This window comes from Oryzias latipes, chromosome 16 (genome assembly GCF_053564925.1).
Source record: "Oryzias latipes strain Hd-rR chromosome 16, Olatipes_Hd-rR_3.1".
Classification (NCBI taxonomy): Eukaryota; Metazoa; Chordata; class Actinopteri; order Beloniformes; family Adrianichthyidae; genus Oryzias; species Oryzias latipes.
In genome coordinates this window covers 23,986,977-24,002,908 of record NC_136252.1, presented here as the reverse complement: position 1 = coordinate 24,002,908, position 15,932 = coordinate 23,986,977, and the positions used below count along the sequence as shown (strand labels likewise).

The 15,932-nt window shown below is 39.6% G+C and overlaps 2 protein-coding genes across 4 annotated transcripts; one reads left to right on the top strand and one right to left on the bottom strand.

The window, feature by feature from the left end:
* dedd1 (death effector domain-containing 1) lies at window positions 1-11,309 on the bottom strand. 2 transcript variants are annotated; one of them, XM_078933555.1, is made up of 6 exons: window positions 11,171-11,266; window positions 10,693-10,730; window positions 9,492-10,002; window positions 9,285-9,407; window positions 8,888-9,028; window positions 1-1,759 (listed from the first exon to the last, which is right to left on the bottom strand). In XM_078933555.1, exons 3-6 carry the CDS (start codon window positions 9,961-9,963, stop codon window positions 1,362-1,364), a joined length of 1,134 nt encoding a protein of 377 aa, XP_078789681.1. In that variant the 5' UTR covers window positions 9,964-10,002; window positions 10,693-10,730; window positions 11,171-11,266; the 3' UTR covers window positions 1-1,361. The 2 variants fall into 2 exon arrangements, with proteins under 2 accessions (XP_078789681.1, XP_011483789.1); XM_011485487.3 differs by lacking the exon at window positions 10,693-10,730 and having other exon boundaries at window positions 11,171-11,309.
* Window positions 11,224-15,741, top strand: rabac1 (Rab acceptor 1 (prenylated)). 2 transcript variants are annotated; one of them, XM_004078005.5, is made up of 7 exons: window positions 11,224-11,365; window positions 11,580-11,644; window positions 12,928-13,063; window positions 13,442-13,654; window positions 13,830-13,927; window positions 14,083-14,184; window positions 14,854-15,741. In XM_004078005.5, the coding sequence occupies exons 3-7, from the start codon at window positions 12,942-12,944 to the stop codon at window positions 14,940-14,942; spliced, it is 624 nt and encodes a 207-aa protein (XP_004078053.1). In that variant the 5' UTR covers window positions 11,224-11,365; window positions 11,580-11,644; window positions 12,928-12,941; the 3' UTR covers window positions 14,943-15,741. The 2 variants fall into 2 exon arrangements, with proteins under 2 accessions (XP_004078053.1, XP_023820236.1); XM_023964468.2 differs by lacking the exon at window positions 11,224-11,365 and having other exon boundaries at window positions 11,616-11,692.
* Window positions 15,742-15,932: the final 191 nt, after the last annotated feature.

Sequence of the window (15,932 nt, the reverse complement as noted above, 5' to 3'; positions counted from 1 at the left end):
TAATTTTATCCATCAAATTCTTTATTATTCACCAGAAATGTTTATGTATAAATAAAAAATTTACACAAAAATGATTTACCCTTTCAAACCCAAATGCTGTTTTAAACAATGGTCCCCTGAATTTGTGAAACATAACTTAAATCTTTGTTTTTTAACAAAAAAAATATATATATACAATAGTCATGAAAATATTACTATTGTGTTTTTCCTCGTCTCGGCCCTGCAGACTTCACTTCAGACAGTCTGCCTGCTTAAGTCGTGCCAGTATGAGGGGACTTAAGAGTGAGGGGCCTTATTGATCGTCTTCCAAGAGTGAAGTCCGGGCATTAGTTCCAGCAGGGTGAGTAGCAGCTGTCCATGAGCCACTCTACTGGGCCAACATCGCAGGGCTGAGTGGAACTGGGATGTGCACTTTTGATTTTGATCTCTCCAACATCACTTCTATTGACCGGCGCACCGTCCTGCGCTTCACTTGCTGAGAGAAGTACTTGCTGAGGCCTAGTTGGAATCCCAGACACAAGCCACCATCGCATTGTCTGGCCTGCTCTTGTCAGACTTTGTGATGATGAATCTTCCATGGTCTGCTGAGACTTACTCCTAATCACTGCTGTCATCAAGAGGCGACCACCAATCCACCTACTGCGGCAATAACAAGTTGGGTTCTGGTGCTGCACAGAGCCGTTAAGTTATCAAGGCGTGTGAACTAAGCTCTACAAAGTTGTGCTCAGAAGTGCGGTGAACGAGGCACACTTTCCCCCCTTGTGGACTCAAATTTATCATTCTTTAATCAATCACTAACTTTACTTTCTTATAGTTCCTCTTAAAAGAAGCTTTCTTTTTAAGATGAAATCATTCTCACGTGATCCAGCAGCAGATTAAGCTTTAACTGTCAACAGCCAGTTTGTGTTTAAACATCAAACCCAGTGTCTGTGCTCAAATGAGAAGAAACTGTCACACCGATGAGAGCCCTTCCGCATGCGCACAGGCTGAGATGAGAGTACGGTAATGCCCAGTTCCGATCTAGACACCAGTCCATAGCCTAACTTGCTCTTGTTGTCATTGGATGAAAGAAAAAGATTGTTCCTTTACAGTGTTCGTCACACACTTGTGTAGAAATTCAAATGGAAAACAGTGACTTGAAAGCTCCCTTCATTTTCAAACAATGCTCCAGGTTAGACCAGTTATTACACATTTGAGCATCCATTAACACAAAACCAATGATAAATTCTGCCATCTAGTGGTTTTTATGTAGATTGCGACAACAAAAAAAGGCCTTAAAAACGTTTCCAGTCCATCAGCCCATGCAGATCTTCCCTTCAAAGTTAATACATTACAACATAAAGAGTCTTTGTTTGTAAAGTTTACTGAGTGTCAGTGCGCCCACCGTTTCCATATGACATCATTTTCTTGGCTCTCAGCAGCCTTCGACCTTCCTCATAGTCGTCTTGGTCTACGCTGATCAAAAGTCGGACGCCTTCAGAACCTGCGGCCATCCTCAGGGAGTCTGTGATGAAAACGCCCTTCAGGGCCTCCAACAGAGCTCCGCTCAGGTAGTCTGCCCAGAAAGCCTCCAGGTTGTCCAGCTCCGTGAACTTGATGTCGCACACAATGGAGCCGAGGTCTCTGGCCCGCAGCAGCGAGTTGGCCCGGCTGAACAAGTCAAACTGCCGCTCCAGTGGCTGACGCTTGTTAGAGGAGACCCCATCCCGCAGTGCTGACTCGTGCTCCAGGTACTCTGCCCGGACACGCAGGCGGATATCTGATAATGGAAGGTGGAGAAAACAGAAGTGGCCAGCAGGGATGAGGTGATGGGAGAATGAGGACAGGGGGTGAATATTTAGGGTAGGGTAGAGATTGAAAGGTAGGGAAAGACAGAAAAAAGTAGAGAAGAATAGAAAGAACAGTTAAAAAATGTCGCTAAAAGACAATGAAAATAATGTAGGCACTTTTTTTTTCTTGTTAAAAAAGAACCAAAGAGAGGCTGTGACTATTCTGAGAGCATTTCCTTTCATCGGGCTCTGATGAAACAGAGGACGGAGTGGCAGGGCAGAGCGCTGAGTTATGAAGGGCATCGGAACTAGAGCGACCCGTCTGTGTGCTGGCTTATACACAGGTCCAGTTTGTTTGTTTGGCTGACAATCAATTTGCCGGATAATGAAAAGAAATACTCATCTGATCCGGAAGTGTAGTTCCTTTTCTTGGGAGGGGAACGCTATCATTATGAGTTTCACAGCCAGCTGTTGACGAAATGACTGAATCAAAGGAAACTGGTGCATGAGAAGTTTCAGGATGAAAGCTCGAAAGGTTCATGATAGTGACAGCTATGGTGGTCTTTCATATCGTCAATTCAGATTAACTTTAGACTCAGCCAGTGAGGACAACAGGGCCCAGCCGAGTATAAAGGTTGGTACTGATAGCTTGGGTTCTGCAGAAAACAGGACTGGTGGTCATGCAACAGCACAGCGAGAAAGATTAGAGGATACATACTGTACTGAGCAAGAGCAACGCTGAGATCATCTCCAATGTCATTTTTCCAGAGCTCCATTTGGAAACCAGCTGCTGATGACTTTTGCTGCAACAAAAACCCATTTCTCCCAATGAAACCGTTCAGTAGATTCAAATAGCATTTGCCACCAGAGACAAGACCATTTGTTTTGAAATACTCTGTGTATAAATACTTGTTTTCTCCAAATTTAGAAGTAAAACTACATTTAAATTAGAAACCTACAAAAAGTATTTTACACAAACCTGAAGGACATCTAAAGAAACATTTAACATCTTCACTAAAAGTGCTCAGATTATATTTGTCAATGGTTTATTGTTTAGATTTGGATTTTGTTTTGCTCCGTTTTCACATTAAATGAACCAAAAGAGTCACTTCTGGAACTCATTGACACTGAAGTTCAGAGAAAAGAGACTTCAATGTACAAAAGAACCAAATTACAGGAGAAAGAGATGAGTCGGGGGATATTTGGAGGACATTTCTTCCAATGCAGCAGTTCAACTTCCCATTGATCTCTGATCCATTTCAGTTCCAGAGGCACATCGATGCTCTTTGCAGCCGCATTTGGTCTGAGGCACAAAAACTCCAGAGGGATTAAGTTTGGTAAATGCCAACATTAGAAATGCAAACGTTGAATTAAGGAATTGATTTGGAATCTGTTAACATTTGTAAAAGAGCAATAACCGAACACAAATTTCCCACATATGAACAAAAATAAATAAATCTGAATAGTTGTTTAACAGAATCGTTTAAAAAAAATTAATTAAAAAAGGCATGTGCAGGGCCTCTTGGACAGATATTGTTTGATTAAAAAACACTGGAACAAAATATAAGGTGTACCACTATTTCTTCTTCAAGCTCGTCTTTTCTAGTTGGGTTTTTTTCTAAATAAAGTTTCACAGAAACTGTCAAAACAATGTCTAATTTTTGTGGTTTATTTTCAATTAATTTAAAAATGATCATTTTCTGTTTTTCCAGTGAACACTGAGATTTTCTTTCAAATACAATATTTTTAACAGTGTCACAGGATTAATGCATAACTGTGGTTTCCTATAGAAATATGGATTTTGTAGGTAAAGGTTTTTTGGAAACTTTAGCAAAAAGGGAACTGACAAATAACAGGAGGACACTTCTAACATAACAATTGCTCTTCAGATTGACGTGAAAACAACATTTAGACTTCTGATAACAAATACATTTTAATGAAACCACAGAAGACAATTGCCATCATTTTGAACCAGTAAATAACAAAAGGCTGATAACTGTGGTAAAGATAGAATACCAATAATAAAGAAATGTGTCAATACTGTAAATGTAGCAAAAGACTTGAATTTAATTAATGAATTAATAATTAAAGTGCTTCTAATACCTAAATCCTAAAGGTAAACAATCTGAAGACTTGTTTAAATTTGAGCACAATACAAAAATGACCATAGGTAGAAACTTAATTTAAAAAATTTCTTGATGGACAAAAAAAACAAAATACTTTTTTTTAACCAAAACAAATGTAAAAAAAACCTTAATATTTAAGATCCTGGAGGTCAAGTTTCTGCACATAAGATTCCATCATATGTTCTGAGAGGATCCTTGGAGAATCAAAGACTGAAAGTTTCAGGCCTTTTTGATCATTACTTGATTAACACGCTTCTTCCGTACACTCGCATATCTGCTCAGGTGGAGGCAAAAATAGTGACACTGAGGGCAAAGGCCATTTCCAAACCGGGGTTACAGAGCGTTTCACGCTTCATCAGAAACAGAGACATCCACTTAGGGCGTAAGGAGGCACAACTTTCATTTGCTCACTTTAAGCACCAAGCCCGATGGGCTTCCACTTCTCAAGCCGTTATGGGGGAAAGTTTAAGTATCCATTTTGGAGGAGTCACTTGGCATGGACAGCTTCAACTCTTTATCGATCCGTTTTTTCTGCTGAACGACAGAGAGTGGGAGTCTACAGGAGCATTGAGAAACAGGCACACAGATATTATCTCTCAACCCCATTGACAGATCACTCGTTACCATTCTGCGTGGTTTGAACATTTAGTGCTCGCTCGCTCTCATTGTGTGAAAGGACAGCATTTTCCTCAGTTTACAACTGCGAAATCAGAGAAAGGAGAGACAGAAAAAGAGAGACAAGCACAGATGGGTTGGTTGACTTTTTCTCTTTTTTCCTGTAACATCAAGCAGGCACTTCTCATTTAAAATGGCTTGAATTTGGCCAACAGTTTCCACTTGTATGACCAGCTCAGAAACCATTTGACTGCAGCTCTTGCAATATAATGGGATGCTTGGGATTATTCTTACTATGGTCCACTGTGAGCTTTAGGGCTTTGAAACCCAAACCTTTAAAAAGGCCCAAATAACAATTAAAAGGAACAATCTAGTAAGGGCCTCCACAAGCATCCCAGCTAGGAAGAATGGCAGTTCTACAGAGCTGATGGCGGTCTTTAATGTCAGGATTTAGTTCATACACGCTGTTGAAAATGATCCTCAGTGAATGAATCAAGTTTTTTTTTAAAAAGGCTACGTGAAGACTGTTGAAATGCTAAGGGGCCAGTGTTGGACTGACCCGACCTATCTATCTCTGCTCCTCCTGGACGGACGCACACCGGGTGGCACAAGGAGCACAGAGATAAGATACAGCGTGAGTTTCCCTCAGCAGAGCTCTCTTTCCTTTTTTGCTGCTTTACAACATTCTCGTGGGTATTTCCTTTAAATCTGGTTTGTTGGCAGCCATTTTCAGACGGTCCCAAACAAAAATATGAGGCTGGTCCTCATGGATGGATGAATGGATGAACATCTTTCTTTACGTAAAGCATCGGTGATCTTGAGCATCATTTACATTAAATGATCCTTAAATTTGGATCAAAAAGATCTTAAAGTATACAGGGGATAGAAAGGGTTTTCACAAAATATGTCCAACGTTGTTTTATCTTTCCTCTGTAAGATAGTTTATATTTTTATGTTTCTATACTCAGTGTTGACAGTGTTAGAAAATAACTTGTAAATGCTTGATACATCAAATGAATGATTTGTTAGAAGAGACCCACTCTTATGAAAACAGTGTTTTTGGTGTTTTTACCGTTTTACATAATAAAGAAAATTTAGCTCAAAATTACATTTCTGAGTATTTCTTTTATTTTTTCTTCCAATTGTTGTAAACCAAGAGCAGACTAAAAATATACCGTTAAAAAAGCTTGTAGCAGTGAAGCTACAACAGCAGGCCACAAACTCCCTGCTCTGCTCCATTCTGATTCATCTACTTGCAGACAAGTAGATCCGTGTCCGACTTTGTTTTCCTCGTCTGAGCTGCCATCTGAAACCGGTAATGTTATGTTGAGGTTGTGAGGGGCTGTAAGCTAGCGGTAGAGACTATAAACAGATGGGGGGGGGGGGGGGGGGGGGGGGGGGGGGGCAGGCTTACTCTGCGCCGACAGTCCCACCCACAACTCAGAGGCTAATTTCAAATAAACTTCTGCCGCCATGCAGAAACTCCGTCCTCGAAAACGGCATAATCATAATTCAAAAACCACTTTAAGCCGATAGGAACTAATACGTTATTTCTCATAAAAATGAAGTGAAAAGTTTAGCTTTTACTTCTCCTTAGTTCAGTTAACAGTGTGTTTTTTTTTAGATGGACAAATAAATTCATAAATGTGGGGTAAGACATATTTCCCATCATTTTCAATGTTAAATGTGACAGAGGGAACACTATGTTGGCCATATTTGTGAAAATCCATCAAGATCCCCAAATGATGCAAATAAAAGGAACTTTAATCAATCCATGCTCATTTTTACCATGGCTATCATTTAGATGAAATCGCTCAGAACAGCTGTTCAAAACCAGTTCTTGTGGAAGGCTACGTTTGCCTCGACCATGGCTGCAGATCTCTGTGGCTTACTGCTGAGGACTCAGTCAGTTCAATGAAACACTGACCAACTCGTCAGAACAGGCTGGAGTCCAGCTATTTTTTCTCCTCCACAGTCCACAACACTATAGAACATCACAGGATGGTTTTCCAGAGCAAATAACATTTGATGAGGGAAGGGGACCAGGTAACGAGGTACTACGTTATGATACACAAGCATCGTATACAGAACAAAGCAGCAGCCCCGACCCTCGTGGTATCGAGGGGGAGAGCCTCTTTTACCTTATAGGCATCGGCCCAGACTCGTGAGCGCACATGACTGAGTTGATCACGCACACTGTAGTATGTACGGACAGAGTGGAGTGACTTTTTTGTTTTGTTCCTCAGTCTCCATCTCTGCCTTCATGATCCATTGTGTCTTAGATACTCGGATCTAGGTCTCAATCGGAGTCAACCTGGTGGAATCAAATGTGGAGTCAAGACAGCAACAAGGAGACATCACAAGCACATCAGTCATCCTGGCTTTCTGGAAGTTTTTTTTTGTTTGTTTTTTCTGAATTTTCCATGATAATCCTCAGCTTTCAAGTGTTTTGGGGTTTTTAGGGAACATTTGTGTTTGAGTACATTTTATTAAAATGATCTAATTCAAATGTTGCTATAGTTGAAAGTATCCAGTACTAAAGGATTAGAAGAAGGGATGGGTATCTTTAAAGTTTAGTTGGTATAAATGCTGATCTGGTTTGGTTATAGATTCCAGAACAGATGAGGAGAAAGGTACTCAAAGTCTGCATCAGCATCAGGGCACATTTTATATTCTATAGGGCTGAACTGGCTGTTTCATCAGGAAACGGGCAGGATTTTCTTTACTGATCCTTTTCTCGCTTGGATCAGTGAGACAAAGGCTGGTGCACCGCTGTGCACTTACAGTGAGTCAGCATTGTGAAATTAGCCGAGTCCCAGTCCACTGTGATCGGAACCATTTTGCCTCCGACCTTTACACAGCTCTCATTTTCTCTATTGCTGCCTCACAAGAAAACACAGCAGCATTGAGCTGATGTGTTTCAATGACTTTCTACACAGACAACAAGAGTGGGACTTCAGATTGACATGGTAGTTTGTTTGACGTTTGCTTTTTCACTTATGTCAGTGAGCACAGCCTTCTGCAGCTCATCGATCAGCCAAAGGCATGAATGCAACCAAAATCCAGGAAGCAACGTAGTATATAACAAAAAGTAATATTTGGAAAGTATTTTTCCCTGTTAAATATCAACTTATTTAAATAACGATTAGTAAACATTTAATAATAAATAATTTTCTGTTAAATGCTAATGTAAAGAGTTTGTATTCTAAAAGAAAATATTGTAGATGGGCAAAACCAACGCACTTTTATCCGTTTATGGTCACTGTGGTTTATTGGCAGGGTGAATTTCTCCTCTGAGATGAATAAAGTTTAATTCCATAATTATTGATGAGGATGTGACGCATTAATACCCACCCCTATTAAAGATTGATCTACTATGGAGCTAAGAACTGACGCAGTACATTTAGAGTTAACTTACAACTGTGGCTAAAATAATTGGAAAAGAATAAAAACGAACATTTTAAGGACAATGTGAAATGACAGTTGTTAGAACCACCAAATTGCACAAAGCTTGACAACACAGCAGAACGAAGGTGGAACTGGAGACTTTGACTAAGGTGTTGAATCCAAGGTGGGGCTGAAGGACAGGAAAGAACCATATGCATTCGTCAGAGAAGCAGCAGAAAACAGCTCAGCGTGTCAGAGAAATGTTAAAAAAGGGGCAAAAGTGTACAGCAAAACTTGGCAGACAGACAGACGTGTCTTTGATCTTGTAGATTTAATAAAACCAACTAATGTAGACAGTTTTAGCGACGAGTTGGGTTAAACCGCAAAGTCCCAAAAGAACAGCTGTAATATCATGTGGGGAGGGTCAACCCAAAAATACAAAGGGCACAATATTGTAATGAGAGCATGACTGTTATTAACTGCTGTTATTTAGGTAAAAATGTTTTACCAAAGACATCTGAACAGAGAAATGACCTCATGGGCAAATCATTTGTTTCCATTCAAACTTTGAGTGCTCTTTGTGAATGTGTTTGCATGGTCTGCTGCTTTTTGCCATAATTGTGATGGTTTGATTCAAAACTATAATCATTTTCCTCACTGTTAAGGGTATCTTTTTTCCAAACATGTAATAAATAAATGAACCCTGCTCTCACACAATGTTTGAAATAGTTGAAACACTCATAGGTGTATAGAACTCAGACTGTAAACATTATGACACATGCTGAGGTTTGACATAGACGGACAAAGGTTTTGTATTAAAGACACAAGAGAAACTACAGAGAACTGGTGAAATATTAAAGAGGCTGACTCAAATAGCTTTTGTGTTAGGTGAGAAATCAGTTGATAGGGAGAAAAAAAATGAAAAAGAAAGGGACTAAACCGGTGACAATTACAACAGAAACAACTTTAACGTGTGCAGGTTGCCCTTACCACATGACACTTTTTGTGGTGCTGGTGGCGGAGGCAGAGGCTGGACCTGTCGGCTTGTTTTCTTGGACTTACGGCTCCAGCCATTCCCCCTCTTCCTCCTTCGTCTCCTAGTAGATGACTCTGCCACAGGAGAGTGAATATCTGAAGAAAAAAAGGGATTAATTAAAAAGACCTGCAAGTAAACAATCATGTTTCCAATAGTATTTTTTTCTTTCATTGCTGCACAACCTTTAATCAATTTTGTTAAATGCAGAATGTTTTTAAATAGGCAAAAAAAATATGTACATTTTAAGAGCAACAAAAACAAGTTAGTTATTAAAATGTGCTTTTTTTATATTTAGTGGAGAGAAAAAAAGGTGCAAAAAATTGTTTACCATTTATAGAATTGTGCAATTACCTGTGTTTAATTGCTGTGTGAAAGATGGGAGTGGCATCTCCGTCTGCTGGCAAGTGTGATGTAACCCAGAGATCAACTCTGCGCTGTCTAATTCATATCTGCTTCCAATTCTTTCTGGAGAAGCTAAAAAGAAATACAGAAAATGAGTAATTCTGAAATGAACATCACACCTACTAATAAGACAGGTGGTAAAAGTGAAATCCACACCTGTTCGCCTCCTTTTATGAGACACTAAAGGCAGCAGGTCATGGCGGGTGAGGACTCTCAGCAGCTGCAGCAGAGGTTCCAGGTTCCCGTCACCGAGGTGTCCCCTCCTCTCCAGCTCCAGCAGCAGCTCAAGGCCACTCTTGGGCTTTGAGTCCACTAAAGGCTGCTGCGATTCTTTCGGCTTCAACCGCCTCCACGCTTTTAACAGCTGTGGACTTGGGCTGGCACCCGGGTCCTCTGGACTGTCCTCTGAGGGTTTAACTGTCCAGCCTTCCGGATCTAGGGGGTGTTTGGCTGAGTAGGTTTCATTCAATAGAAAGTAGAGCACTTCAATGTCGGTCTCTGTCAGCTGAGCTCCGACTATTTCAAACATCTCATGAAGAGACATCATCCCATAGTAGTTAAGGCACTCTGCTTCATCCCAGTATAAGGAATTCTTCAGTGTGCATTCAGGATAATTCATTGAAGCCATGGTTTACCCCTTTTTTCCAAGTTTCCCACTCAAATAAAACTGTGGAGTTTAGGGGAAAAAGAAAACAAACACAAAAAAATTACTTTAACCATGTTTATGTTTGAAACTTGAAACCAAACAAATGGTATCAGGTTCCTTAATTAATAATTTCATTTAAAAAACGTAACAATTTGAAGGCCCCACTCCGATCATCTTTTAAAATATTTTCAAAGCGTTCCCCGTGTTGTTTTCTAGGAAGGTTTCTGCATAGCGGCAGGAGTTAATTAGAAATTAACCCCCCAGAGTCGTGGGCAGGACTGCTGGCATGGAGTTAGCCCCCCCTTACCACCATCCCTTTACACACTCGCTTACAGCCCCTCACAATCACAACTTCCACTGCACATTAGTGGTGCAACAAAAATTGTGAACAATATTGGAGCTATCCAACCGTACAGTTTTGAGCCAGATGGCAGCTCAGACGAGGAAAATGAAGCCCAAATGTGTCAGAATGAAGCATCAGAATGGAGCAGTGAGGGAGCTTGGTTGGTGTAGTAGCTTCTACGTCACACTTACACGTTTTTTTGCAACAGCTTTTTGCGTCTAATTCACATCAGTTTGCATAAAGAAATACTCAGAAATGCAATTCTAAGCTAAATTTTCATTTTCATCGGAGTGGGTATTTTAATTGTAGCTAGTAGTTGTCATGTTAAGTCTTTGTGTGTACATTGTGTGCCACAAACGAACACTCACTATTTAAGATTTTCTTCAAACTTGCAAGCAGCTACCACCTATAATGAAATGCATCGAGATGTGTTTAATTACTGTCATATATGCCTAGCTACAATTGCTAATGTTATCTTTACCGACTCGGTACCGTTCCTCTGAACAGAGTTATGTAATCAGTAGGGTGGGGGACAACACATACAAAACACACAGCTCTTCAATTGTTCGATTAAAAACACACACACAGGAGCTCGTTGGCAGTTATACTTCACGTAACACCACGCAAAATTAGCAGAAAAACAATTCTAGAGACAAATAAGACGGTCTATTGTTTGTTTCAACGACGGTCGGTGCGACGACATGATGATGAATCCCGCTGAACTTATTAGTCTAGCAGACGCTAAGGCGTCAACTAATACAGCGTAACGTTAAACACGCGCCTTTAAAACACTATTAGGTTACATTTTCCACAAAGAGAATATTCCTAGAGTGCATTAGACCTCACCTTTCAGCCGCGATAGCTTGCCTGACGCTGGATGATCTAGCAACTTCCACAATGCAACGTGCGACGTGACAGTGGCTAGACGTGAGTCGTAAATTGACCAATCACAGCTCTCGGGCTGGGTTTCATAACGTAAGGTCACGTTTTTGCCACACTTAACATACCGATTGTTCCCAGATTGTTCCTAAAAGAATCAAGGTAGTAATCTCTGTCACTTTGGCACTAAAAATGTTTTTTGATTTCTTGTCGACTTCAAAGTTAAATAGAGGAATGAATAAAATATTTTTATATGGTTAAATGTAAGGGAAAAAATAACATCATAGACTGGGGAGTTCTTTGGTGCAACCAGCAGGGGGCAGTGTGCGGCATTGGTGTTGTAGGAAGTTCTTTTCTTCTTCTTCTTCTTCTTCAGCCACATCACATCCGTGAGGACCAACAGCAACAAAACAACTTGGCTTTTTATCCATAACTTGGTCTGTAAGTATCTACATCGTCTGTAGGTTTGACATTTGACACATCACGAAGGTAAAATCTTATGTCTTTTCATTTCAATGTTTATAAATTACTGTGATCTTCGTACAATCAGTTTGATTTAACATGAGACACGAAGAAGTAGGTAGTATTCATTTTATAAAAGTTATTCCACTTATAATTCGACACATATGGACAAATTTGATCCTTAAAAGATTTTTACTTGCTCAAAATGTCGTTTTCTGGCTCAGTTCTCGGCCTTTGTCAGTGATGTGGCAGTGACCAAGCCCTGTTGACAAAAATTTTCCACTTACGAGATCCGCTCCTATGTTTCTGGCCAATCAGGAACAAGTTTGAATTAAAATCTAACCTCTATGCTCTTAAGAATAATGTGGAAACTAGTGATCATGTAGTTTTTCTTTTGTAGTTACTGCTGTTTCTCCATTTTAAACACATTTTATAAAATATATCAATTGTTATTTACCTTTAAAAAATAAAGTAAACAGGTTTTCCTTTCCTTTTTCCTTTTTTATTTATTTATTTAAGTTTGCTTTTGATGCACCTCGAGGAGTGTTACAAAAATCGTAAAGATTGTATGGTTGTATGGTGTATGGTGTTTTATTTCCCATTTAAACAGGGGAAAATAAAGAAGAATCCAGAAAAATTCTGACATGTTTTATAAAGGATACATATCGTTTGTACATTGAAAAATACGAGGAAAAATGCAAACTTCCAATAAGACAATCTTTTTTTTTCTTTTTTTTTTTTTTAAATTAACTTTAGAAGCAAAATGGAGAAACTAAACAAAACAAAATCTTTAAACCACTTGACAAACCCAATGATGTAACAACATCCCACATGCAAACTTGGCATGCACTTATCTGCATGTTAACAGTAAACAATAGGCAAAAAAGGAAAAGAAAAGGAGTCAGATCTTTCCTGAGCTTCTATCTTCCGTTCATTTGTTTACTCAGTTACCCATTGTAGTATTTGGGTATATGTCTTCAGTCATATGTATATATTTTCTATTTTATGATTTTCTATAATTATTATTAATACTTAGGCTCTTCATTAAACAACCTCAAACTCAAAAACGTTAATATTCTTTTATCCCACTTCATCTCTCGTAAAAAACATCTATCTCCATATAAAGGAAGGCCATTTTTCCACACAGTTTTTGGACTATTTATCTTGTGCTGATCCGAAGAAGGGGGAAAAAAAAGTATGTGAAGGAAAAATCTTAAGACTATTTCTTTTATTTTATTTATTCTATTTTCTTTTATTTTCAGGAGAAGGTTTGCAGATGCCATCTGGAGTACCAAAGGGAGAGAACTGTCAAGTGGACATGGACAGCAAGGCTGGAGATCTGTTTACGGCTGAAGATGCTCACCCAACTGGCACGGGTGGAGCTGGAATCCTTTCAAAGTACGAGTCAGTTTTGTTTTTTTTAAAAAGGAGTTTAGTGACCCAAACAACTTTCTTCGGTGATGGACGTGGACATTAAACAGCGTTTGTAGAAAAACCACAGCAATGGTGCTAAGGCTCTGTGAGTTACTGTCTTTACACATCCACTTTTGGGGGTGGAGTTAGTCCTAAATCCTCATCCTCCTGTTCTGTAGACTGTGCCTCATTACTTAAAATTTTTTTTTTTTTAAAGTTTTGTTTTGTCAAAGTTTCTAAGAATTTCCTTAATCAAACTACAAAATACTTTTTTGTTTTGCTCATATTGTCAAAAGTTGTAATGCATTGACTTTTTCCTTGAGAGTTTGTACGCTTTATTACCATTTTACCTTTATTTTGTAGGCTCTGGCTCCCTAAAGGCTTCTCTGCCAGCATGGCCAAGGAGTGGATTGATAGGCGCCGATTGTCCATTCGACCGTGGGCCAGTTTTGTGGACCAACGCAAGTTTTCAAAACCACGAAACTTCGGAGATGCATGCCAGAGAGTGGTGAAAAATGTGGAAACTTACAACAGCAACTACACCTTCATCTTCCTGGGTCTCATCCTGTACTGCATGTAGGTGTAAACCTGAGTTTGCTTTGGCCTTACCTCAAAACATTATTGAAGTTTTATGAAATAACAGATGCAACACTGACTGCACACACTAAGGCCACCGGGATTGAGAAAAGAAAAAGAAAAGATTGAATCAGTAACAGCATTATGAGCCTTTTTTTTTTTCTTTTCTTGTCAGTATAAGCTCCCCTATGCTACTGATTGCATTGGCTGTGTTTCTTGGTGCCTTCTACATAATCCACCTGAAGTCTCAAGAGTCCAGACTGGTTGTTCTTGGTAAGTAAAACAGAAAAACTGCTGTCCTTAACTTGCCTGAAAGTGAAAAAACTTTTTTTCAGAGTTTTTTTCAGCCATGCATGAAATGGGAGAATCTTATAGAAAGCCACAGAGAATTATGTTTTCATGTGTTTGCCAACTTTGTTTTTTTCCAGGCAAACAGCTTAATGTCCCTCATCAGATGGGTCTCGCTGGAGCCTTGTCCCTGCCGGTGTTCTGGCTGGCTGGAGCTGGAGCTGCTGTGTTTTGGGTTCTTGGTGAGATAAACTAAGTGTTTCCGTCATACTCTATGTTCACCAGAACATCTCTTTAAACACTCAGTTGTAAAATTAGAGCTACATTGATATCTCAAGTTATGTTGGTAACCAAAGGAATACTGTTGTGGCAACTTCCATGAACATAGAGAGCTGCTCCTCAACAGGGGTTTAGGCACTTGGTCAGGTTTGGTCAGGCTGGCTTAACCCTTGTGCTATCCTAGGCCCTTTACCACTGGGAGTTGGGTCATCTAGACCCACCAGACAGTGCTCTGAACCTTTTTTCTTCAATGATTTGTGATCTTCATTGGTGTCCATGGATTACATGAAATCTTTCCACCTTTATCCACCTTTGTCATGGTAGGGAGAACACGTCAATGTAAGGGTGGGGTCATCTAAGATAGGACAAGGGTTAAGAAAGAGGCAAAAGTGGAGAAACAGAAAAGGGGGATGTTTTTGCCCCTTGTGCTATCTTAGATAGCACAAGGGGGGGGAAAGCTGCAATGAAACTGATTCCTTTTCTTTATTTGTATCTTATATTCCTGTTGTTTTACCTCAGATATAGACACAAGAATGCACCTAGACCATAATCAGCTAAACAATGATGTAATTTCATTTATTTAGGACTTTTTTTTTTGTCTGGTTTTCCTGACTTTTCTTCTTTCGTCTTAGGAGCAACACTGTTTGTGATTGGCACACATGCGGTTTTCCGTGAGCTGGAGGGATCCGACATGGAGGAGCTGCTCATGGAGTCTGTGTAAAAGAAAAAAAAGAGGGTGAAACACTTTCCCAGGTGCTGGTCAATGTTTGGGGGGTCCCTTTGACCCTACAACTGCATCAGCCCTCAAGGGTTTAGGAGGGGGAAAGCTGCAATGAAACTGATTCCTTTTCTTTATTTGTATCTTATATTCCTGTTGTTTTACCTCCAGATATAGACACAAGAATGCACCTCGTCCAGCCTCATCGATTACTGTTCTTAATGGCAAACTCATCAATGCAGACCAATTTTATGTTTAACGTGCCTTAGAGCACATCATTTGACAGATTCTATGCCTTTCTGTGCATGTTTGCTTCTTATTTGTATGATTATTCTGGCTCTTTGCATTATCTTTTATCAAAAATGACGTTACTTATTAATAGTGTGTCTGTGCTGCACTATAGTGCAGATTTATTGGGAAATAGATTCTGCTTGACAACAACAGGTATCTCGCATTGAGAAAACATTTACATTTTTGTTTTTTTAAGATGAAGTGCCATTCAAAAGTTATAGTGGGCCTAATAACATTGTACAAAAACTTGTATTTAGAACATTTTAAAAAAGGGCTTTTTAAGTTGGTGGTAAAACTTGTCAGAGAAGGTCAGTATTTGCCTCTTACATTTGGTAAATATTTTTTCGGTTCTAGTCTGATGGTGTCCAAATCATGAAGCTTGTTTCTGAAATTGTCTATTTTGATGTAACTGTTGTCTTTTGCTAAGATTTGGAAGTGCAATAAAATGTGTTTAAAAAAAACATTGTTTTGTAATTCGTATGTTTGAGTAAATTCCTGTAGGATGCAATGACCTCTGAAGCCGTGAAGGCATGTTTTTTTTTTGCACTGTACCTGTCCATCTTCTTTGGCTCCAGTTTGTATAAAGTCAAATAAGTGGATGCCCGTCGCTGTGGCTGCGGCGCTCTTCCAGCACACCGGTACTGCAGTGCTCGCCAACCCCCTCTCATCCCCCTCTTGATGCGACCCCTGCGACCTGTGCTC